Source organism: Plasmodium malariae (assembly GCF_900090045.1).
Source record: "Plasmodium malariae genome assembly, chromosome: 7".
NCBI classification, from domain to species: Eukaryota; Apicomplexa; class Aconoidasida; order Haemosporida; family Plasmodiidae; genus Plasmodium; species Plasmodium malariae.
The window spans coordinates 809,407-835,000 of record NC_041781.1 but is presented as its reverse complement, the minus strand read 5'-3'; the positions used below and the strand labels follow the sequence as shown (position 1 = coordinate 835,000).

General features: G+C 27.5%; 7 protein-coding genes across 7 annotated transcripts in view; 3 read left to right on the top strand and 4 right to left on the bottom strand.

Annotated features, from left to right (window-relative positions):
• Positions 1-250, top strand: part of PmUG01_07025700 (phospholipid or glycerol acyltransferase, putative) — a gene marked incomplete at both ends in the record, with an annotated part of 1,882 nt that extends 1,632 nt beyond the window's left edge. The window contains one exon of the mRNA XM_029003994.1: positions 1-250. This exon is cut by the window's left edge and continues 35 nt beyond it. Coding sequence (XP_028860728.1) covers positions 1-250 — 250 coding nt within the window.
• Positions 251-3,159: 2,909 nt separating this feature from the next.
• Positions 3,160-6,426, top strand: PmUG01_07025600 (conserved Plasmodium protein, unknown function; the record flags this gene model as incomplete). The annotated part of the gene is made up of 1 exon (XM_029003993.1): positions 3,160-6,426. The coding sequence occupies one exon, from the start codon at positions 3,160-3,162 to the stop codon at positions 6,424-6,426; it is 3,267 nt and encodes a 1,088-aa protein (XP_028860727.1).
• Positions 6,427-7,576: 1,150 nt separating this feature from the next.
• PmUG01_07025500 (pseudouridylate synthase, putative) lies at positions 7,577-10,441 on the bottom strand (the record flags this gene model as incomplete). The annotated part of the gene is made up of 1 exon (XM_029003992.1): positions 7,577-10,441. The coding sequence occupies one exon, from the start codon at positions 10,439-10,441 to the stop codon at positions 7,577-7,579; it is 2,865 nt and encodes a 954-aa protein (XP_028860726.1).
• A 966-nt stretch (positions 10,442-11,407) lies between these two features.
• Positions 11,408-14,529, top strand: PmUG01_07025400 (arginine--tRNA ligase, putative; the record flags this gene model as incomplete). Its single annotated transcript, XM_029003991.1, has 2 exons — positions 11,408-12,772; positions 13,018-14,529. The coding sequence occupies 2 exons, from the start codon at positions 11,408-11,410 to the stop codon at positions 14,527-14,529; spliced, it is 2,877 nt and encodes a 958-aa protein (XP_028860725.1).
• Positions 14,530-15,377: 848 nt separating this feature from the next.
• Positions 15,378-16,063, bottom strand: PmUG01_07025300 (conserved Plasmodium protein, unknown function; the record flags this gene model as incomplete). Its single annotated transcript, XM_029003990.1, has 2 exons — positions 15,378-15,466; positions 15,937-16,063. The coding sequence occupies 2 exons, from the start codon at positions 16,061-16,063 to the stop codon at positions 15,378-15,380; spliced, it is 216 nt and encodes a 71-aa protein (XP_028860724.1).
• Positions 16,064-18,577: 2,514 nt separating this feature from the next.
• PmUG01_07025200 (conserved Plasmodium protein, unknown function) lies at positions 18,578-20,449 on the bottom strand (the record flags this gene model as incomplete). Its single annotated transcript, XM_029003989.1, has 1 exon — positions 18,578-20,449. The coding sequence occupies one exon, from the start codon at positions 20,447-20,449 to the stop codon at positions 18,578-18,580; it is 1,872 nt and encodes a 623-aa protein (XP_028860723.1).
• A 1,114-nt stretch (positions 20,450-21,563) lies between these two features.
• PmUG01_07025100 (conserved Plasmodium protein, unknown function) lies at positions 21,564-25,112 on the bottom strand (the record flags this gene model as incomplete). The annotated part of the gene is made up of 1 exon (XM_029003987.1): positions 21,564-25,112. One exon carries the CDS (start codon positions 25,110-25,112, stop codon positions 21,564-21,566), a length of 3,549 nt encoding a protein of 1,182 aa, XP_028860722.1.
• Between the last annotated feature and the right edge of the window lie 482 nt (positions 25,113-25,594).

Here is a 25,594-nt window from a genome sequence, read left to right as displayed (position 1 = left end):
TTACCCACCAGATCCAAAAAAATATCCTAAGTTGTCCGAAGAAGAAAGAATTAATATATTCCATGATGAAGTGTCAAAAATAATGTTTCAAAATATGAAGAAGTATAATCCTAAGGCTCCCCAAGACATAGATGATTATAATGATTGGCCTGGATCATTACGAATAAAAACAGAATTTTTTCAGAAAGCTTTAGGTAAAATAGCAACAGAATATTTATCAAAAGAAAAGAAAAGAAGTGAATACAAGTAAAAATTTTCTGTGCTGTAACATTTTTGTTTCTCTTTTTTATTGTTTTTCTTTTTTTTATTTGTTAAATTTTAATGTTTCTAATGTTGTAATTAATTAAAATTATTATTTTTTAGTTTTCGTTTAAAAAAAAAAATAGGAATAGCATGAAGAAAACGTAAATAATAATTTTTTTTTATCTATTAGTAGTTATTTTATTTGTTTATTTTACGTTGAATATTTTTATTATGTTTTAAATGCCTATATTTTAATATATCAGACCACATCTCCTCTCACGTTAACGCTAGCTTTTACGTGCACATTTACGTTTGCATTTCTTTTATCCATCCCTCAACGTTTACTTTTTTTTTTTTTTTTGGCATTAATATTTTGTGCATTGTTTTTAAACGTAAGTTGTTTTAGCTCTATTTATTTTAATAATAATATTGTGAAAAGTATATATTTGTAAATATTTCATCATATGAAAGAGGGAAATGGGTACCTTTTCAATAATTAAAATAAACTTTTCAATATTTCAATTTATAGCTAGCTGTAGAATGTAATTCATTTTTTCGTTGTAAATCGCTTTCGTTTGTTTTTCGTCATATTATTTTATTTTTTAATTTTTTAACATTTCAACTTTTCTCATTGCATAGTATGCCTTAGCATTTATGAACTATTTATTTTTTATCAACCTTATTTGTAGCTGATTGTAGAATGTGCATTTTTATGTGCTAATTTATCTGTTATTAAAGTGTTCACAATTTTAAAAATATATATACGCGTATATGTATATGTAAATGTTTATGTACATGTATATATATATTTACAAATGTATATGTTTTTTTTTCTGTCTTTCTCCATTTTTGAGTAATTGTACGTTTATATGCGTCACAATCACCTGCTCCCGATATGGTATTCACAGAAAAAAAAAAACATAACTTATGCTCTACTGTTCAGTAAAAAAAACGATACTTGAATAAAATGTACATATAAGTGACAAAAAAAAAAAAAAAAAATTCCTAAACGAAAAAATAGTAACAAGAATTTTTTTTTTTTTACTAGCCATTTTAAATTTATTATATATAAAAACATAATAAACTGTTCTATATTATATATTAATTTCCTGAGTTGTTCGGAACTCAATGTATATTAAACAATTTTGGCAGGTTTGTTTATAATACATTTTACGTTTAACAATTTTGGCAGGCTTGTTTATAATACATTTTACGTTTAACAATTTTGGCAGGCTTGTTTATAATACATTTTACGTTTAACAATTTTGGCAGGTTTGTTCATAATACATTTTATTTGTAACAATTTTGGCAGGTTTGTTAATAATACATTTTATTTTTAACAATGTTGGCAGGTTTTCCCATGACAAAATATATGTAAAAAAATATTAACTGACTTGTTCATAACACAATCGAAATATTTAACAGCTTTAAATGGTTCGTGCACAACACAGTCTATATATATACCAGTTTTAGCTGACTTATTCATGCATATTTTTACTCATTTTTAAATAATGGCAAATATTAAAATAGTTAAGGGTTACCTTACTAATTTATGCCAAATATAAAATTATGTAAATAAACGTAAAGTTAATAATTACCTCTGTGAAAATGGGATATACACTTTTACCCACGTATTCACATAAATAAAAAATCAAGACAAACACGCATAAATATGTATATATATATATATATATATATAATACAATTCGTAAAAATATTATTAGCATATTCTACAATGAAATATGGTACCTTTTGTTACGTTTTTGGGTTGACTGATGAGAGAAAAATAATTTCGGGAGATAATTTTTATTTTGAAGTGCTTAATAAAAATTTATATACACATATGAGCCTGTACACTTTCCAAAATGTTCTATAAGCGTAAAATTTATTTTGAGATTGCACAAAGTGTAAATTATATTCAATTCTGAAAAAGAGAAAAGAGCAAAGAAAAAAAGGAAGTAAAAAAAAAACAAAAAAAAAAAAAAAAAAAGCATCGTACTCTTCAGTACTCAAATTTGCATATTTAAAGTACAATTTTTTAACACATCATTTTGTTTTTTTTGTTTTGCTGTTTTTTTGTTTTTTTGTTTTTTTGTTTTGTTGTTTTTTTGATTTGTTGTTTTTTTGATTTGTTGTTTTTTTGTTTTGTTGATTTGTTGTTTTGTTGTTTTTTTGATTTGTTGTTTTTTTGTTTTGTTGATTTGTTGTTTTGTTGTTTCATTGTTCTGTTGTTTGTTTTTTTTTTTTTTTTTTTTTTGTAAATTAAAACTGATCTTACAGTTTTTAGTTGTTTACCTATAAACATATTATTAATTTCTAGATTCATAATAACCCCTTTCATTGAAATTATTTATGAATTTATATAGAGAGTTCTTCCGCATGCAATCTTAACACCCATTTATATTTATCTTAAATGATGTAACACACATTATTAACAATTAAGAATTTCTCCTATATAAATATGTTACTTTTAAACGCGTTATTTTGATTATTTATTTTATTTTAATTTTTTTTTTTTTTTTTTTTTTGTTGTGTCCGTTGTAATTTAAATTGTTTATATAAACTCCTATATTTCTGAAGATTTTACGTTGTTTATGCTTATGCAACCATAATACAACAATTACGATTTTTTGACGATGAACAAAGGTGAGAAATTAAGTATACGTTTACATTTTTTGAGGTAAATCTTGGCACAGTATTTAATGAAGAGGAAATAAAGATACAGTTTTGCAAAAATACAAAATATTCAGGAAATTCCGCGCACACACACACACACACACATAAGCACAATAATTAATTAACTACACCAGGATCTCGAATAATCCTAAGTGTTACATTAGCAAGGGGGTAATTCTCCTCTCTTCTCCTCTTATTTTGTTCCTTTTTTTTTTTTTTTTTTTTTTTTGTCAAAAAAAAATGACTAAAGAGATATTACTGTCCTTAGTATATAATGCTAGCACTCAGTTAAGTAACGAAATAGCAGAACTGAATGATGATATTCTTTTTTTAGAAAACGAATTAAACATAAGAAAAGATAAGAAAATTTATGGCATAGGGAAAAGAAGGTGGAAAGGAAGGAAAAAAAAAAAATATGAAAAATTAAATGAGTTTTTATCAAAATATATTATGTTTTTATTGGACGAAAGGAAGAATGAATTTACCAGTTCTCATAATGAACATAAATTGAAGAAAGATATTAACATAAAACAATTAATAGAAAATATGAATAAAACGAGTGTAAATTATGAACAAGGAAACATTTCAATGTTAAACACAACAATGTTAAATGAAATGTATCAAAAAAGAAATACACTAAAAGATATTTTAAAGTTAATTCAAATGAATAGTATACAGAATTTAAGTGATGAAAAATCACAAAAGTTATTTTTAGATTTATTGAACAAAATGAAAGATATAAACAAGTCATACAAAATAGAAGAAGACAAGGAAAATAAATTAATAAGCAGTAATAGAATAAATAAATCCAAAATAGATATGAAAAAAAGTGGAAAAGATATAAATAAGGTTGGAAAACAATTTGTAGACTATTTAAATAGTACTAATGAGGAAATTTGGGGGGGAGTTGAGGGTTCTTCCACTGCCCCTTCAACAACGTCCTTTGTAGATTCAAATAGTGAAAGAATGAGTGATTCGGAAAGAATGAGTATTTCAATAAATGCTAGGAAACAGTTTTTTCTGAATGGTGTAGGAGACGTAATGACAGGGATTGGAGAAAATGAAGAAGTGAAAAAAGTTGGCAGAAAGGGCAAATGTGACAAATATGACTCAAATAGCACAAATGAACATAGAAATGGAACTAAAATCGAAAAAGCAAATTCAAGCATTTTTGACTCCTGCACACATCACGAATCGCTGAATAATTTTTTTTTAAATGATAAATTAAAAACAACGGAAAACGAACATACATTATCGAGTAAGGACAGTTGGATAAGAAAAAGCTTTAGTAATACTGAAAAAAAATGCCCAACATTACTTATGGACAATGAAAAATTTAATAAGCAGAGAATATTTCATACTCTAGTAAGAGAAAAAACAAAATTGAACAGTAACATTATTTTAAAAAGTGAATCTGATGAAAATTCAAACAACTATTTGACAACATTTATGAATACGAATGAAAATAGAAGATCTGTAAAATGTAAACCAAAAGTAGTAATATCACCATTTCCGCCTTCATTAAATAGAAATAACAAAAATGTGCAACCAGAAAGGATTAATGCAACAAATGATAAGGAAGAGAAAAGGAAAAATCGCTCAAGTTCTTCAAGTTCATTTTCTTCTTCATGCTCCTCGTCTGATTCGAAAGGCAGTGAGTGTGCATCTAATAATCCTAGGAATCATTTTGGAAAAAAAAGATATCTCTTCAGAATTAATAAAAATGGAATTGGCTCTTTTTTAGTAAATAAAGAAGAAGGGAAATCACGCAGTTATGTTTACGATTTTGAACTTGTATACGATGACTCCGATTTGGGAACAGGTACAGATATAAGAGGCGGAAAAAGAAGGACAAATGAAGAGACAAATGGAGAGGCAAATAGAGAGGCAAATGGAGAGGCAAATAGAGAGGCAAATGGAGAGGCAAATAGAGAGGCAAATGGAGAGGTAAATAAAGAGGCAGTAAATATAACATCAAAGGAAATGAAAATATTTCATTTCTCCTTTTTGAAGAGAGGCAAAAAAATATGCGGCGTAAATAATTTGTACATGGCGAAGGACAAGGTAGTCAGACTTTTACAATTTCTTGATGGTATTAATTCCAACAATGAGAATGTTAACATTTTTAAAGGAGGAAAAAATGACGATAGACAAATCCAGTATAATGATATTGATGAGGAAGAGGGGAAGAAAAAGAAAATAAACCTATTAGAGGAAAATATAAAAAATTTAAGAGAAGAAAATTTTAGAAGAAAATATGAATTAACAAGAATAATTGATGACATAAGAAACAAAAAACATTTTAGTAGTAATGAAATAGGGTCATACAATATGGAATTTATTGAAACGAATAGATTGAGAGGATTGTATATACAACTACTAGATAAACAAAGTCAATTAGAGAGAGATAAAAATTTTTATAAAAATGAGCTAGAGAAATTAAAGGAAGATATAAAAAATGATAGAGCCCCTATAGCTGATTTTCTGAAAGAGGAAAAGAACAAGTATATAGAAAGAGAAAAAATATTTTATAAAAAAGAAAAACGATTTTTAAAAATAAAAAATCAATTAAAAAAAAAAGTTATTGAACTTGAGAATGCATTAGAATTAACTCAAGATCAGTTAAGCCTAGAAAAGGGTTTAAATGAAAATTTACATGTTAGAATTGAAGAGAATAGAATTATTTTAGAAAAAAAAGAATCTGAAACAAACAATACAAATAAAATGAATGAATCTAAAATAAGCACATTGAACACAGAGCGTGAACAGTTAAGGGAATCCATTAAAATGGAAATAAAAGAAAAAGAAAAGTTAATAGAAGAAATAACTATGTTAAAAAAAGATCAAACCTTTGAAAACTTTCGAAAAGTTGTGTTACACAAAATTACTAAAACAAATGGTGATATAAAATATTTAGCCGAAATACTTGAATTACTAACAAAAGAACTTGAACAGAAAATTATCCAAGAAAATAAAAGTTCAAAAGAAGTAGAAGAATTACAAGAGAGTTATCAAAAAAATGTGGAGTTACTAAATATAACAAAAACACAACTAGGTGAAGACAAAAAAAAAATAAAAAATTTGAACGAACAGATATCGTACTTGAGTGAAAAAAATACAAACTTAATAGAAAGCATAAAATATTTATTATTACAGAATAGTGAAAAAGGAAAAAAAAAAGAAACGAGCACTGAAGAATGTTTTCTTTTTTCCGATGATGAAAGGAAAAGACGGAAGGAAAAATTGACTCATGACAGCAAATATAGCGGCCAATATGAAGACAAATATGAAGACAAATATGCCATACCTCACATTTCAAATTATGGGAAAAAACGATGTAGCAAAAATAAACAAAGTGTAACAGTTTTTTCGGATAACAGCAGTAGATCCTCATTCTTGTATAACAATTCTGATACAAAGAGCAGTAATTCTTTTGAGGAATTAATGAACAGCGTGAATGAGCCATTCCTTGCGTATCGAGGTCTAATAAAGCATAATATAGTATAACTGCTAAATTGGTGGGAACGCATAGTGAGGAAATGCTACTGCGAGTGTGTGCGTGTATGTAGTAAGCGTCCTATTAGTAAGGATTTTTTTTTTATTTTTCGCGGGAAGTTACTTTAAAATAGGTGATATTAAAAGATATAGCACATATATACATGTACCCTCATTCGTTAAGCCCCTTTTTTTAATGTATAATTTTAGGCCATTTGTTTTTTCCCTAAATTGAGGCAAAATCATATGTGAGACGTAAATTTTTTTTTTTTTTTTTTTTTTTTTTTTTATGCATTGAACTACAAATTTCCTGACGTGTTCATATTTTTTAACAACTTTAATTATTTTTATTCGCTTTTTCTGTTTTTTCTTTTTTTTTTTTTTTCTTCATAAAAAGGGAAAAATTGTTACATTTACATAAATATGAAACTTATTTAAATGTTAGTGCCATTTCGCTGAAGAGAACAATGAAAAAGAGCATGCCCTTTTTAAGCGAAATGATTAATGGAACAAGGAAAGGTATGCTGTTTTTTGTCTACTTTAAAAAAAAAAAGAAAAAGACAGGAAGTACACACGGTTGTTACAATTTGATTTTTTGTTGTTTAATTCTCCATTCTTTTTTTATTTTATTCATCACAACTATGTTAAGAACTTCCGTACTTTGTTTTGTACTTCTCCATTTTGTTTTTCTTTGAACAAGGGGGATATGATGTGGGCATAAATTGGTTCCCAGGCATTAACTTCTACATATGTGTGAATGTGTGTGAGAATATTTGTGTGCATGACTGTGTGCATGTCTGTGTGCACTAGTACACATTCATCTGCTCGAGGAGTAAACAGGCAAACAATCCTAGGGATACAAGCATTAGAACCGAGTTCTACACACTTATACGTGAAAGTACTATTTAAAAGAAATGACAAAAACAATGCGGCAACGTATAATTTTAAGGGTGCCAAATACTTTACTCATGAAAATTTGAGCACAACAATATTTATTTGATAAAATTCGTTGTGAAGAACTTTTAAAAAAAAAAAATAATAAAAAATACACACATTTACATACATGAATACATACATATGTACATACATACATGCATATATACAAGCATACATTCATATATATATATATGCATGGATGCATATATGTATATGTACATATTTTTCATGATAAAGAGCTGTAGAACAAAAAGGTTAAAACATTTTTTGAAATATAAAATAAGTAGCACCACCTAGGGAGAAGAGTAAAAACGTCAAAGATTTTTTCCCATGTGTATCTGAAAGAATGTAAAAATATTCCTGAACTATGATAAGTAATATTATCAATATTTTTAAAGAAGTAATTATGCAAATTTTCTTCAGTATATGAATCATTTAAATTTATATTTTCATCATATAGCCAATTAAAGGATGTATTTAAAAAGGGAATGAGTGGAAAATAAGAATATTTTTCGGACTCCATGTTCTTTTGGATATTCATATTTTCCTTACCATTCTGATCACTCACTTCGCTATCTTGATGATTCATTTCTCTGTCTTGACGAATCATTCCGCTCTCTTTTTCTATCTTTTGGTCAAAGTGTAAGCACTTCGATTTGCTCATATATTCTTCTCCAAATTTTTTGTTATAATTTGGATCATTCGATATAGGAAAAGATAAATAATTCAGATGAGCCCTTATTTGGTGAGTTCTTCCTGTCACAGGCTGACATAAAATAAGGGACTCATTGAGGGATGGATTATATGATAAGAACATAAATTTAGTTACACTAGGTTTTAAAGAATAATTATAAGAAATTTTATGATTACTTTTTGTATATTTTGTAAAAACATACTTTAACAGTTTTTTATTTTCACAGTACATGTAACCGAAGTCAACAACAAAGTATTTGCTGTATTCCTCAAATTCGTCGTAATAGTTCTTTTCTGGGTTATTTGCAAAATTTTTTTCACCACTCACATCACTTTGTTCCTCTTCCTTTTCTCCTTCCTTCAGCTTTCCTTTTGGCTTTTTTTTTTTTAATTCTTCCTTTTGCTCTCCTTTTGGATTCCCGATTAGCTTTTCTTTTTCTGCTACCCCTTCTTCCACAAATTTACTTATGTCAAAAACATCCTTTAAATAATTTTTTTTTTCATTCACAATTTTCATTAGTGAATTCATATTGTTTTTCTCGATTGTCAAATCCTCCTTTTTGTATGTGTTTTCGTATAAAAATATGTCATTTTTAAATGAGTTTTCATCATTCAATATTAGAGGAGTATCCTCCTTAGTATTGCTACAGTAGTGTTCAATCAAATCGTTTAAATAGTCGTTATTATTACTATCACTATAAATTTTACTATCACTATAAAGTTTACTATCACTATAAAGTTTACTATTACTATTATTATTGGTACCCGCCAGTATTTTATTCTCATTTAGAAGCTTTTTAATGAGGTCTCGAAAATCGCCATCCACTCTTGTAATGTACGATTTTTTAATTTTATTATTTGATATATTTTGAGAAAAGAAGGTAGAAAATTTTTTATTCTTTCCAAACAGTACTATGCCTGAGGTTAGTTTGTCTAATCTGTGTAGTGTGTATATATATGAATCGTCTTTTTCTTTACTCTCCTCTTTTTGGTCTTTTTTGCCTGTAACATTTAGCCCATTGCATATCAGCTCACTTTTGGAGTTCATTTTGTTACCTCCACTGACTAGATTACCACTGCGTTTACTGCTTAGATTATTTTGACTCATATCACCCCTATTATTATTACCGCCGCATTTAGTGATTAGACTATTATAACTCATATAACAACCGCAATCGTTACTGCTTCTGATTTTTCGCTTTTCGTTATTTAGCGCATCCTTTTTGGTGCTTAAGTCATCAAGTAAAGAAGTTTTAATTTCACTCGTAGGGGAAAATAGGTTCTCATTTAGAAGTTGCACTTGGCTCTTTTGGTCCGTTTGTTCCGTTTGTTCCGTTTGGTCCGTTTGGTTCGTTTGTTCCGTTTGTTCCGTTTGTTCCGTTTGTTCCGTTTGGTCCGTTTGGTTCGTTTGTTCCGTTTGTTCCGTTTGTTCCGTTTGGTCCGTTTGGTTCGTTTGTTCCGTTTGTTCCGTTTGGCCCGTTTGTTCCGTTTGGTTCGTTTTGTCCTTTTTGCAATTTTCGCCCTTTGTGTACTTTGTATTCATCAGTGGGAATTTCCCCAATTTTTTATCACTCTCTTCTGAACACTTTGCAAATTTATTGTTATTATCTGACTTGTTCATATTATTTTCTTCGATTATATTAATTTGACAATTTTTTCTCTTTTTCGCGGCATGAAGTTTGGGTAAGTGATCACTCGTCCCCTTTTCATCAACATTATAATTTACATTGTATGAAGCAGGGAACGGTACATTTTGTTCTCTCATTTTTTGTTTCTTTATTTGTTCTATTTCTTTCATGTGTTCTGCTTTTTCCATCACATTGACATCATTAACAAATGGAATATTTACTTTTGCAAAATTAAAACATATTTTTATTATGTCTTCGTCTAACTTACATTCCGATTTATCAAAAACAGAGGAATCTCTTTTTAATGATAATCTTTTGCTAATATAATTTTGAATAATTCTTAGGAGAGAATTAAACTGATATGAACCAACGGGGTGCGTAGGTATACTGGAGGATTTATAAACGCAAATGAAATTTTCATCTTCATACAGTATTATAATTTTATTATGTATGACAGGTTTTTCGAATAATAGTAATTTATGTTCAATGAAGTCATTACTTTTTATTATATAATCACTAGTTACATTTTCATTATTTACTTTTATATATCCTTTTCTTATTGACTCAACAAAATAATTTATATCATAGGCACAAAATTCTGAGTTTAGAACATCCACTATTTTTCTCCCCATCCATCTTTTTTTGGAATACAGTTTATATGTGTAAACGTATGGGGTAACAAAACGCATCTTGTTTTTTATAAAATACTTGGGCTCAAAATGTTCATCGACAACATTAAATCCACTAGTAATCGGTATCACAATTTTCATAATCTTAAATGACTTAATAGTATTCGTTAGTATTAATATGAATATTATGAAAGCGCAGTAGATCATTATCTGTTACTGGCATTCTTCTGCGCTTCGTTTAGGTATGCGTAGGGACAGCTGAACACACGCGCTTATATAAGAAAAAAGGTACAATGGTGCAAACATACATACGTAAATACATGAATATGTACATAAATACATATCTATATACTCATATGCATATAAGTGGAAATATACTACAACAAATAATGACGATTCTTCAACCTCACAGGCGCATTAACCCTCATAATATCAGCGTTGGTAAAAACACCAAACAATTTCTGTACGCATCATCTATTCGTTCGTAATCCTTTTTCTTAGGAGCTAAAAAATCTTGTGAGTATTATCTACATAGCTCCTTAACAACATGAATGTATATACACAAGGTTGTTAATGATACATTTTACTTTTTCAAATGGATGCCATGATTATACGTATAAGTTTATTCATTCGTCAATTGTAAATTATATATGCAGAATTTTTTTTTTTTTTTTTTTTTTTTTTTTTTTTTTTTTTTTTGTTTCGCATCCTCTTTTTCTTATTTTCGCTTTTTAGAGTAACTTGCAATACAACATAATGTTTATGAGAACACCACATATCTTTTTTTTTTTTTTTTTTTTTTTTCTATTTTACTTACATTTATATCATTTTTTTGCTTCTATAATATTTGCCGTTTTTGATATTGGTGAAGTGTTCAAATTTGTTTATTTATACTGACGCTTCGGCGAATGAGTAAAAATCTTCAGTAATGTGTAGATAGTGAGCAATAATGTATATGTTATGCACATAAATACATGCGTAATATACACACGTTATTACGCACATATGTACATACATTCATACGCCCATACAAAAACCCACAAAATTCATATAAAATTATATACATGTATATGCTGCTCATGATGGATAATGTTTAAAGCCCATTTTATGATTCTCTTTGGCTCTTTTTATGTGCAACTGTGTGAGTGCAGAAGTTTTCGTAGTAGTAAAGGGGAGTTTAATTTTTTCGTTTTAGCTAACAAAAGAAAGGCTAATTTTATAAACATACTTTTTAAAAATGGTTTATCAAAAAGAAAGGAAAAAATAGATGTAAAACCAAATGGAGATGATGACATAATAGAGGAAGATGATATACATACACTGTTAAATAATGAAATAAAAAATGTAGGGAAGAAGATCACTCAAGATGATACGTTAAACATACCTTCATACGGTTTAATTGAAGATAACAAAATTTATGATAACTATGAATATCAAACTAGTATAATAGTATTTTTAGAAAATTATAAAAAAAAAAATATAAATAATCTTAGAAGTCGGGTTATGGAACAAATAAAGGAAAACTGTTCTAAGGTAATAGAATCGTTACACCTTTCCTCAAATGGTATCTTAAATATAAAGATAAAGGATGATTATATAGTTGACAGCTTTGTGCGCTTTTGCGAGTTGTATGACATAACGAAGATGGACAAAGTGGGCAATATGGGGGAAAAAGAGAAAAAAGCAGAACAAGACGGAGGAGAGCGAGATAAACAAGCAAATGGTGGGATAAAAAAAGGTGTTGTTTTACTAGATTTCTGCAGTGTCAATATGGCAAAGCACATGCATTTGGGTCATTTAAAATCGTTATTCTTAGGATATGCGTTAAGTAATGTTTTTCATTTTTTTAATTTTCCTGTTAAGAATAGAAGTCATATAGGAGACTGGAATATGAACCTAGCAGTGGTTATAACTTTTTTGATTTTATTTTCAAATGAAAGAGATAATTTCCTTTCATCTAGTCTGACTTTAAATGAACGTACAAGTGTGTTTCACAAATGGGAGAAGGGAACCACCAGTTGCAGCAATGCATCGTCTCCCCCCATATTAAACAAAAAAATTGGCGATAACGAAAATAATGAAAATACGCTTGATAATAATAACAGTAGTGATAATCAGTATAATCGGAATAATCAAAATGATAGAAAAAGTGGGCATCTATGTAGGTCTGCGTTTGATTTAGAAGAAAGAGACCTAAAACAGCGGACTGCTATGGTAGACCTTGAGTGGTACATGCACCTATTAAACAATATAAAAGAAGAACAATTTCTTGAGAATTACCAAAAATTTGATGTAGAAAAATATGTTGATATAAATTTGCATAATATTGAATACATCTATAAAATAGGTAAAAATCTTTATTCCACCTCAGATATATTTCAAAAATGTAGTAAGCTCAGCTTATCAATGATGTATCAAAAAAATGAAAAGATTCTGACCCTGTGGAATATTATATGCAATAACACGAAGAAGGTAACACGTTCGATCTTTTTCGTCGTTATCAAATGAGCTGTATGTATTACTTTTCTTCTTTTAAATGCGCGCTGTTGTGTCTATGTAGCCGTTTAGAATAGTGCGCATAAACACGCGCACAGATATACACGTATATTGACATATATACGTACATACATGAATTCATTCGTATGTACATGCCTTTATATATATGTATACTTATGTAATCATGCACAAGAGCTCGTTTCTCCCCTTTTTGTTCACAGGAAAACAATGAAATATTCAGAAAATTCAGGATCAAAAAGTTAACAGACAAGGGTGAGCATTTTTACGTGAAATATGTGCCACAAATTTTACAAAAAATGAAAGATGCAAATATTCTTTTTAAGTTCGGGGAAAAACTTTGTGTTCTTTTAAAAGGAAGGGAAATACGGGCATTTCAGAAAAAGGGAAGAATTGATGGTATTAGCAGTGGTATTAACGGCGATATTATCAGCGATATTAACATGGGTATTAACATGGATACTAACAGCGGTGGTGGTGGCGTATGCAAGCGAAAGGGAGAACACATTTTGAGCAGCACAGAGCAGCACTATGACATAACCCAAGTAAGGAGCGAAATATATGAGAGCATAAGAAAAAATGGAATTAATGCTTTAAAAAAAGATTTTACCATACTAACTCTACAAAATGATGTAGCATATACTTATGCAGCTATTGATATAGCTGCCATATACTACAGAATAAAATATGAAAAAGCAAAAAAAATTATTTATGTAGTTGATGAAAATCAAAAAAAACATTTTATGCAAGTCTTTTCAATAGCGAATTATTTAAATATTCTTAATAAAAATGCAGAATGTGTATGCCTTAATTATGGTTTTGTGTTAAATGAGAAAAACAAAAAAATTAAAACAAAGGATCTTTCAGATAATATATTCGTTAAAGATATATTAAATAAAAAAAATTATAAACTTATTAATTCAAATGTACGGGGAAAAAATGAGTACGCGAAATTAAAGAAAATATACACATCCAAAGATTATGAAAAGTTATTAGTATCATCCATAATTTATTCTTATATTAGTGTTAAGAATAACAAAAGGCAATTAGTAAATACCATAATGAAGGATTTCCACTCAGAATACATTCATATTATTAATACTTACAGCGAAATATCGTTATCCTTAGGGAAATTAAAAAAGTGCGACTACTCTTCTATATTTAAAAAGGAAACAAAAATTAATATAGAAAATAATTTAAAAAAATTAATACTAAATATTATTCGCTTTAAATATGTAGCACAAGAAGTAATTCATAATTATAATGTTGAAAAATTGTGTTCCTTTTTATTTAATTTATCACAAAAAATTCGGTTGTTATGTCGAAATGGTTTTGTGAAGAAACTACATTTCGATTTAGAAAAACTAAATATAAATAAATTTTTACAAATAATAGATCATGCAAAAAGAGAAAAAAATATGAATGGTTATATAGACACAATGTCTAATGACAAAAATAAATTAGAGGAAAAAGAAAAAAGGGAATTAAATAATATGAGTAATATTACAAACTTTGATTTATTTCAACATTACATAAAAAATTGTGATTTTCTTAATACGAATAATATAAACAAGAAATATTCGCTGGAAGAATTAGAAAAAATTAAAACTTTTTTTTTCAATTTAATTTTTGAAGTTGTTATTATGCAGTCGTATTTATTTGTAGTATACAAAATATTTAGCATTTTAAACCTTCATTTAGTGAAATTTTATTGAAAGAACAAAAAAAAAAAAAAAAATAAATAAACAAAGAAAAGAAAAGAAAAGAAAAAGGAAAATCTTTCTTTTAATTCGTACAAGAACGTTTTTTCAATTTGCATTATTTTCACTTTGTACACATAAATGTTAATATGTGAGTACGTACATATTGTAAGCACATTTGTGTGCATATATAAATGTGTGTTCTCTTAGTTTTTTGTTTTCTTATTTTTGGGAAAATGTTATCTTTCATACATAAAATTTAATGTTTATTGCCGTATTTGCCCATACACATAAAAAATTTTAGTATAAAAGTTTTATTTTTAATTATGTGAAAAATGAAGATATTATGTACATATGTTTATGTGCTTATATAATTATTCATATGTGATGAATTAGTTTTTGTTATCATGCAAAATGATGTAGCTCGAAAAAAAAAAAAAAAAAAAAACAAGACACAAATGAGATACAAATTAGATGCAAATAAAAAACAAATAAGAGCATATACGAACAAATAAGAACAAATAATTATGTACATTTATACATATATATATGTTAGCGAATTTTAAATAGAAAAAAAGGTAAAAATTAATAAAATTAATTAACAATGAGTGGTGTATTTATTAAGGAACATTTTTAAGTAAAGCGAGTTTTTTGTTAATTTTAAACTTCAAAAATTACAACTAATGGTTTTCATATATAAAACTTAATCCTTTTTATACTATTGTTTTTTTTTTTTTTTATTTTATTTTTTTTTTTTTTTTTTGTAAAGCTACAGCAATAATCATTTTTAATTTATGATAATTCTAAAAATCATGAACAAAACAAAATTTAAAATACATTTACTAATTTTTATATCTTAAAATTTAATTCTCTCTTTTCGGAAAGGCCTTTGGAGTCACTTTTGGCACTGCCTTGACAGGTGGGGGCTTAACTTCTAGATTATTGCGCTTATCTGTGGAGCAAGGAAGGAGTTGAAAAAAAAGTACATTTGTGTATGCGCATATATGTATATATGTGTGATATATATATGTATATGTGTGATATATATATGTATATGGGTGATATATATATGTATATGCGTGATATATATATGTATATGCGTGATATATATATGTATATGGGTGATATATATATGTATATGCGTGATATATATATGTATATGCGTGATATATATATGTATATGCGTGATATATATATGTATATATGTGTAAATATTGACATATGTATATATGGGTATATATGTGTGTAAATATTAACATATGTATATGTGGGTATATATATGTGTAAATATTAACATATGTATATGTGGGTATATATATGTGTACATATTAATATATGTATATATTAATACATGTATATATATATGCGACGCTGTTAAAATAATAACGGTAGATATATATATTTTCTATAATTCGTGCTAACCTTTATGAGAAATAATACTTTTACCCTTGTTAAATACATGTGTACCCTCTTGATTTGATTTTTGTTTTTCAATATCACATTTATCAGGAATTTTTGGTTCACTTACTTTCGACTGTTTGCATCCCATTTCTAGAAAAGAAAAATGTATACATGTAACATGTATATGTCGCACTTGATGAATTGTGAAAATACATGCGTTAGGATTTGTATAATGATGAATATTAATATGTTTTTAACTAAAAAAAAAAAAAAAATGATTCAGTGAAACTGGGGAAACGCGTTTTATTCCTTTATTTTGTTTCATCTTATTATTTTATTTTGTCTTTTAGTTATTTCGCTATTTCGTCATTTCGTTATTTCGCTAATTCGTTATTTCACTATTTCGTTATTTCGTTATTTCGTTATTTTGATATTTCGTTATTTTGCTATTTCGTTATTTCGCTATTTCGTTAATTCGCTATTTCGTTATTTTGCTATTTCGTTATTTCGCTATTTCGTCATTAAGTTATTTTGATATATTATTATTTTTTTGTGTGTGTATTGGGAGAAGTGTTTATAACAGGACGCAAAAAGCATGTTTAATGACAAAAAAAAGAAAAAGATAATATATGTAGCGATACTTCTACAAGGGTTGTATGAGGCTCAGAAAGATGGGCAAAAGGTATATTACAGCTGTTGACTAATGATCTACAACTTTAATTAAAAATAAAATCAAACAGAATAATGAAATTTTCAGAATAGTTTTTATAATTTTCAAAGGCGATTTAATAAGAGACAGGAGTAATTTAAAATGTATTTTTCTTTTTCTCTAGTTCGCTAGTTCGCTAGTTCACTTATTTTGTTATATTTGTTTTGTTATTTTGTTGTTTTGTTACTTTGTCACTTTGTCACTTTGTCATTTTGTTATTTTCTTACTTTTTTATTTTGTTCTTCGTTAAATGAATATAATTTTATTTGATTTCTTTTTCTTGCTGTATGTTGATGGTGTTGCTACTGTTAAAAATTCGCCAACGTGCTTTTTGTTCAATTGTGTAGATATACATTAAGTTTTTCCCAAGAAAAAAAAATAAAAATAAGCCTTACATGTACACACAAATATATGAATTATATATAAAAACTACCTGCTTTTTACAAAATAATATGAACAGTACATGTAAATAACCAAATATATATATACATATATGTATTTATATATTTTTTTTTTTTAAGCACACTTGTACGTGTGTATATATATATATTTATATATTACATATATTTGTTCTTTTCTCTTACACCATTATTTTTTTTAAAGGACAAATGTGGTGCATGCACCATGTTACTTTTTAGGTTAATTTTTTTTTTTTTTTTGTTCAAGTAGAGCTAGTTTTTTTTTTTTTTTTTTTTTTTTTTTTTTTTTTTTTTTTCATATAATTTTACATTCTTTTTAATTTTATAAAACATCATTTTGTAAACTTGAGAAAAAAATTTCCTTTATTGTTTTAAGGCTGCTTTTTTAACTTTTTAATTTAAAGTTTTGTTATTTTGTTGTTTTACTTTTTTTTTTCCTTTTTCTTTTTTCCCCTTTATTTTCTTCTCTGTTTAATTTATTCTTAAACGGCTTTTCTCCACATGAAATGGATTAACAAATAGTGTAAAACTTTTTTTTTTATTGTATATTAATTTACACTGTAATGCAAAAAATGGAAATGTTCCATTTTTTTTTTTTTTTTGCTATGTTTATGACATAATATTAAAGCCGTAACAACATTTACACATATATATATATATATATTGTACATATAAGTACGTATAACTGTAAGCCCTTATTTGGGTATAATAACCGAAACAATTTAATACCCACAAAACAACGGGAAAGATAATAATTAAACACTTCAAAACCTAGTTTCTACTTATTTTACTCGATTTTTAAACAAAATTAAAATATTAATAGAATATTGGAAAACTTAAATATTAACAGTGTAAGATAACAACATATATTAAGTTGTTCATGTGTATGTACAATTCATTTTTTTTTTTTTTTTCTCATTGAAATACATAATTTTTGTTGAAAAAAAAAAAAAAAAAAAAAAAAAAAAGTTCAATTTTATTAATATATTGTAACGGATCTTTTTATTATTAAAATTTTAGAATTTTCCAAAACATTTTGACGCATACACACAAAAAAAAATAAAATAAAATAAAATAATAAAGGAAAATGCTTAAAAGGCAAAACAGAAGTTTTGTCATTGATATTATTTCATAATTTTATATAATATATTTTGAAAATAACAAATAAGAAGCTGAATGTATGCTAGATATATTTTTATGCTTATGCAAAAAAGGAAATTTAAAAAAAAAAAAAAAAAAAAAAACCTTGTATTATTTACCTGAGAACATGCATTAAATTTATAAAGGGCACATAATAAAATATAAAAAGGTTGTCATTTAATGCTTTCTGCATCTTTTTCTTCTTATTTATTCTCCTTTTTTCTCATTTTTCTTCTCTTCTTTTTTTTTTTTTTTTTCATATTTATGTGTTCTGTTTGTGTCCTTCGAAACGAGGGTATTAAATAGCTGTAACCGGAACCACATATATGGTCAGTTTTTAGCTCTACAAATGGTAACTACATATATTAGTACCTCGTAGGTGTCAACATGACGCTTATTTACCCTTTCTTTCTTTTGAAATTTTTTTCATAATTTTTATCGATTTCTTTTTATTAACGTCTTCAAATTTGGTTTCAGTTAAATTCAATTTAACATTTTTATTTAAAAAGCTGTAATCAGTATCTGGATCATACTTAAAATTATGCCAAAAAAAGGACCAAGCATAATCTCCATTTTTCTTATACCCATTAAAATCAAATAATTGTTCATTTGAATTTTTATTAATAGGAACAAAATAGGGATAAACATCATTTACATATTTTCTGTGCGATAATTTCATTTTTAACTGAAGAAAATTGTTTCTATAAATGCAACTAATATCACTTAAATCTACATAAGAGAATGGCCTGAATGCTCTTTGTAATCTTGTAAATTCATGTGCTTTATTTCTTTTTTGTCTATTTTTGAAATTTTTGCATTCCCATTCTTGAACCATATAATTTTTTTTCGTGTTAATAATAACAATAGGTGGCATCGGTTCATTTTTCTTAAATGTCGTATCCATATTATCATTCGTGGAATAGGTATATGAATATTTTTTTAAATTGTAATAGTTTAGTTTGTTATATGTATTATTATAGGAACGAATATGTTCACATTCTATTTCTGTATCATCGTTTATATTTCTTGGAACATTTTCAATTTCGTATGAGTTTAAATCATAGGAGAAATTTCTATTTTTTATTTCTTTAAATTTTTCATAATATTTTGATATATCAAAATCGTTGTAAAATTTTTCAATATTATCTATAATTATTAGAGTATCATCAATTCTTATATCTGGTAGCCAACTTTGTAAAACAAAATAAACATTTTCTTCTAAATATTTATCTGTTTTTTTATCAATCATATATAATTTTTTAATAACTTCGTTTTTTTCCTCTTCATCCATATCCGTATAGGATGTATTACCTTTATCTTTTGATTCAGTTTTCCCTTTATTTTTATTCTCACTAGATGGTTTTATAATATTACCTTTCATATCCATAATTTCATTTGTTTCTTGATATTTTTTGATGTCTTCCCTTACTTTTTCTATTACTTTCTTGTTAATAATTTTTTCTTTTTCATCTATACTTTTTATGTCCTTTAATAATTGTATATTTACTTCATTTATATTTTCAAAAATTCTGTTTATTGTTTTTACATCGGCTTTATATCTTCTTTCATAAACATCTACTTTGGGGGAATTACCTACTTGCGTAATGTAATCTCTTTCTTTATTCAAGTAGCTAAAGATGTTGTTCTGCCTATTATCTTGCTTGTGATCTGAGCTGTTATGGGACAAGTCACGCTGCCCTGTGCTACGAGCACTCTTCTCATCAATGCTACTATTACTAGTACCATCACTGCTACTATTACCACTACTGGCACTACCGCTATACTCCTTCACATAACTGGACGTGTTTTGAGCATCACCTGTACTGCTACCACCGGAAGTGCTAATACTTCCCCTTGTTAAGGGGTCGTTAACTGCTTCCATATCATCAAGTTCTTCTATGCACTGCGCATCTATTTCATTTGGTACTAAATTGTTTTGATCCTTATTATAAATACTTTCTCTTATGTAATACACATTTGTTTTTCCAAACATAGCTATATCTTGAGGCACATTTATTCCATTTCTTTCAAAATATATTCGTTCTTTCTTTTTTGTTTTATTTTCATCCCATTTTTTGAAATTTTTAAAAAAGAGAAAAGTTAATTTATCATAGCTATATTTTTTTATACCATTCCTTTTGCTCACCTGTACAACTATATTCGGATGAGCGTTTTTTTTTTTTTTTAAGTTTAAATTGTTAACATTATATTTATTCTTATTAAATAGAAGCAGAACTATACAAAAAAATAATTCCAAATATATCATATTTTTACATCTTAAAAAAATATGGCCAAAAATTATTAGAGCGTGGAAATTATTGACCACGTGAAAAATGGTGTACTTATTTTCTTTTCTTTTCTTTTATTATTTTTTTTTATATATACATAAAATGGAAAGAATGCTAAATTAAAATAAAATTTGTCTTCACCCTCATTTCTTGAAATAATTACTTTAAAAAAAATGGGTATCTTCTGTTGTTCTTATGAGCACAGTTGCTTAGCACTTTTTCAACAGTATTCGTCACAGGGGCGAAAAAAAAAAAAAAAAGGAAACAAACTCAAAGCGAATATCCGAATTGAAAAAAATCATTTGACGCAGGTAAATTGAAGCCGAGTGAAAATCGAATGAAAAAAAAAACTTTAACATTAACATTAAGTTTTAAATTTTATAATTTCTAAAACACGCATATTTTTCTAAAATGGCACAAATTTTCGCGCATTGCCTCTTTCGGGAGGGGAACAAGTGAATGTTCACATGAAAGGCACTAAAAATACGGATATTTCCATAAAAGCGTTTGAAGCATATATCTTATTTGTAAGATTTGAACGTACATCTTATGCATGTGTTTTGAACGTACATCTTATACGTGTGTTTTGAATGCACATTTTATGAGTACGTTTTATGGATATACTTCTTTTTATCGGCAAGAAGGAATTTCAGCATTTAAAATGAGCCGAGGTTACCAAATAAAAGGTAAAAAAATTATCGTACGTAAATGCACATACATACATACGTGCATACATACGTACATACATACATACGTGCATACATACGTACATACGTACATACATACATACGTGCATACGTACATACATACATACGTGCATACGTACATACATACATACGTGCATACGTACATACATACATACGTGCATACATTTACGATTATATGCATACATGAGCACACGCCGGAAAATGTTGAAAACACCTGAGCTTAAAGAAGGAAAAGAAAAACATCATTACGCTTTAGTAACTATAAAAATTAAAAAAATATATAAAAAAAAAAAAAAAAAAAAACTCACCTGTGGGTACTAATACCAATCCGAATACTTAAGAAAGGAAGGGCGACATAATCACATAGTGTATAAACTGTTCCTCATCAGATGATCAAAGAATTGCTGATATAAAGAGCTGTTTTTACAATATCATCAGCTGTTATGTTAAAGTTTAGTTGTCCTTCTTTTTTAATATGGTCATTTATATAAGACTGAAAAGAGGATTGGATGTCCAGACTTTCACTGTTCTCCTTTTTGAAATTGAGGCTAAAGGAAATAGAATGATATAGCAAAAAAAACTGTTTATAATTTTTTATATTAAATCTTTTGCATACATTGATAAAATAGTTAACATCCGCTTGAATTTGCAAAATGATGTTTCTGTTTAAATTGGTTGTACTATTAATATTATTAATATGAAAAGTAAATTTTTCAGACAAATGTAAGAACAACTGTTGTAACATATGTTCTCCTCCCTTATTTCCATAAAATATTTCAATATATGAAAAAACTGTTTCTATTATTAAACAAATATTTTCATGAGGATCAAAGTTATCTATCTGTTGATTCATTTTGATACAAGTAATTTTGGATACGTATTTATTTAAGTACTCATTTAACGGAATTAGGGAAAAATAAATTACATTTTTCAATATTGTATTTTTTATTTCATTTAATTTGCTTAATGATGATTTTAAGACATGTTTCCCGCATTCATCGAATTGTATATCCTCTGAATGAACGAGAACACCCGATGCATCTCTTTTACTTCCTACACTTGCATGTGCGTCTGTTCTAGAGGAAAATGCAAGTTCGTCACTTGACTTATTTTTTGCATCATCTACGTTGTCTGCACTATTTACGTATTCCCCTTTGTGAATTTCACCTTGCAAAGTCAGGAAATTTCTAGCGCAATTTTGCTCACCCTTCATGTTTTCCAGCGAAGCACTCATTCCATTTGTTAAGTTACGTTCATCACTGGGAACATGTGCGCATTGGGCGTTATGTACATCAGTTCCATCATTTTCACCATTTGCACCACTCGCGGCTCTTTTCCCACCCCTGCTAATATTGCTGATACTCCTAACGCGCCCCACTCTCCGGTGAAGGTCATCACTGTAAAAATAGGTGTGTATGTGGGCAAGATTCCCGTCTATTGATGATGGGTACCCCTTCTCCCTTTGTAGATAAATTTTAGACAATATATTTGCAGTAGTGTTACTTTTAAGGTGGTAATAAGTCCTTTCAAATATGAAGGCACCAAATTTTTCGTACTCTTCTATGATATCATTAAATAAGTTTAAAACACTAATGAATGTCGAAATTATTGTCTTAATATAATCGATTACTTCATTAGACGTTGTAAATTCTTGTTTAAGTTGTAGAGACTCATCAATATAAGCTTGATGTATCTTTTTTATTTCACTTTCTTCTTTTTTTCTTTTTATTTCTTCCTTTATGTTATAAATAATTTCATATAAAAAATTGTATATGTTTATAAAAATCAGCAGAAATTGTGTATCGTGATGATAAATGAATGAAAAAAAAATGACGAAACGAAAAAAGTGTGAATTAAATATATTCTTATTATTTATTTCAAGGCGTTTTTTGTGTATAATATTTATAATATCTTTCTTTAAATCGGTAAAAAAATGAAACAATTTACTTTTTTCTATTAAATTATTTCGATCGAATATGCTTACCTTTAGAATAATATTGTCAAAGCATACCATATCGAAATGAGACACATCCGTAATGTTAATTAAGTATTCATTTACTATTTCTTTGTTTATAAATGTAGACTCTTTTAATATTTTTTGAAATATATTCTTTTTAGATATAAAAAGAGAACAATTAGATAAAATGGTTATACTTGAGTTTAATGAATCCATAATTTTATATAAAAAACTTTTCCTTATATTATTTGTCAACGTTTTATCGTTTTCATTAGACATTTCTGGGCTCTTCAGAAAATTCCAATTTTGCATAAAAATACAAACAACGTTAATGCTTTCTTTAAATAAATGTACATGGTAGTTTTCTACATATGATGCATTTTTATGCTCTTCCTTATTTTTCCTACTACTAATTTCACCCTCTTTTTCTTCATATATTGGTTTCTCATCCTTTTCATTAACATTTACATGTCTATCAGGCATATTGTCATTGTACTCCTCTTTGCCAAATATCATAGTTAAATCTGTAGCTACTATTGGGACTTCAGCTTTGTCTTTGTTCTCTTCATTTTTGTTCGTAGAAGAATGCATACATTCAGATGAATAGGTCCTATCGTTATGGTGGTGGTTTCTTCTCATTTCATTTTCATCACCAACTATGAGAACTATTTGATGAACTATTTTTTCCATTGGTTCTTTTTTTTCCTCTATAAAGGCTGTAAAGTATTCATAATAATTAATAATGCTGTTGTACATAAAATGGTCGCTATCCGTCTGAGCAAACTTAAAAAATGTTTTTGTAAAATTAGATATCAAAAATTCGATTATCTTTTTCCCTATATGGTTAATTAAATATTCATTCGTATATGTATTATGTACATTTGTAAATTTCAAAAATGTTTTATATACATCTATATATATTTTCAATATATTCATCATATCAATGCTTGTATTATCTATTATGTAGGAAGACAAAATATCATTTAATAGGGTAAAAAAATTGTCAAAAAAATTTTTAGTATAAACGGATATATCAACCGAAGCGTGTTCTCTAAAATAGGATACTATCTCATCATGCTCATTAATATATTTTAAGTTACTATATAACGTTAATACGTTTTTTATTTTATCTTCCACTTCTTGTTTTATGCTCTTTCCTGTAACAAATAATACACTCATGTCTTTTTTTAGTGCCGGAAGAGCCTTCAAAAATAGTAGTCCCTTTTTTACCTCTTCTAGAAATGTTTTAGTCTCAATACTTTTCTTCAGCAAATTTTCGAATTTTAAGTTGCTCTTATTTTCTCCCATTAGAAAGCAGTCACCCTCCTCCTCCTCCTCCTCCTCCTCATAGTTACCCACTTCATCGCTTCGATCGGAACTGCCGCATGAAATGCAGCCTAAGTTACCGCTTAAACGACTGCTTAGATTGCCCTCTAAATTGTCTCTTATATTTCTGCGTACATCTGCGCCCTGGTTCTCCGTAAAATTTCCCATCTTCCCACTTCCCCATTGCAGCAAATGGGTTTGCTTTTTCTCTTTCCCGTCATTACTCCCTCTCTTGTTACTAGCCTTTTTTTGATTCATTCTATTAATAATATCAATATTAAATAATTCAAAATTGATTTCATCTAAATGGCTTTTCATATGATAGACCTTTTCCTTATAATTTTCTGCTTCTTCGTTAATTTTATTATTTAAGTAATTTTTTTCAACTTCAATTTGTTTCTTCAATATTTGGACTCTCTCCAGTATTTCCCCTTCGTCATATTTCAGACCCGTAAACTCTTTGCCCTCTTCGGTTACGTCGGTCAGTCCGTCCACTTCGGGCACTGCCCCCATTTCACCCACTACACCCACTTCATCTCCTCCGATATTTCCTTCCCTTTCATTTATGGAAGCACCAAAATAGTGCTTAAAAAACTGTACGTGATTATAACCTCTTTTTTCTATTTCCCGTAAGACAATATTTTCATCCATCCAAACAAAAATGAAGAAAAAAAAAAAGCAAGAAAAATAACAAGCACGATATACAACTAAATGAACTGTTTTACTCAAATGTGTGTATACTCAATGTATAGGTATATTCGCGCGTATATATGTATATATATAAAGATAGCAAAATGATAGCAAGCTTTGCCTGTTGTGGGACATCACCTCCTCATTTTTATTATCCGTTTGTTCATAAAATTGGTGAGAGCTGTAGAAACAAAAAAAAAAAAAAAAAAAAAAAAATATAATATAATATACATTGAATGTATATATAATACAAACAAATAAAAATAATAAATATGTAAGATAAAAGTAGTGTATAAAAATCTAGAACATGAGTACAATATTCAACTTACGGGTGAAAAAAAGGTAAAAAATTTATATTTTTTTTTTTTCTTTTTTTTTTTTTTTCCCTTTTTTCACTCCTTTTCACCTTAAATTTTGGCAAAATATAACGCTACACACTCATG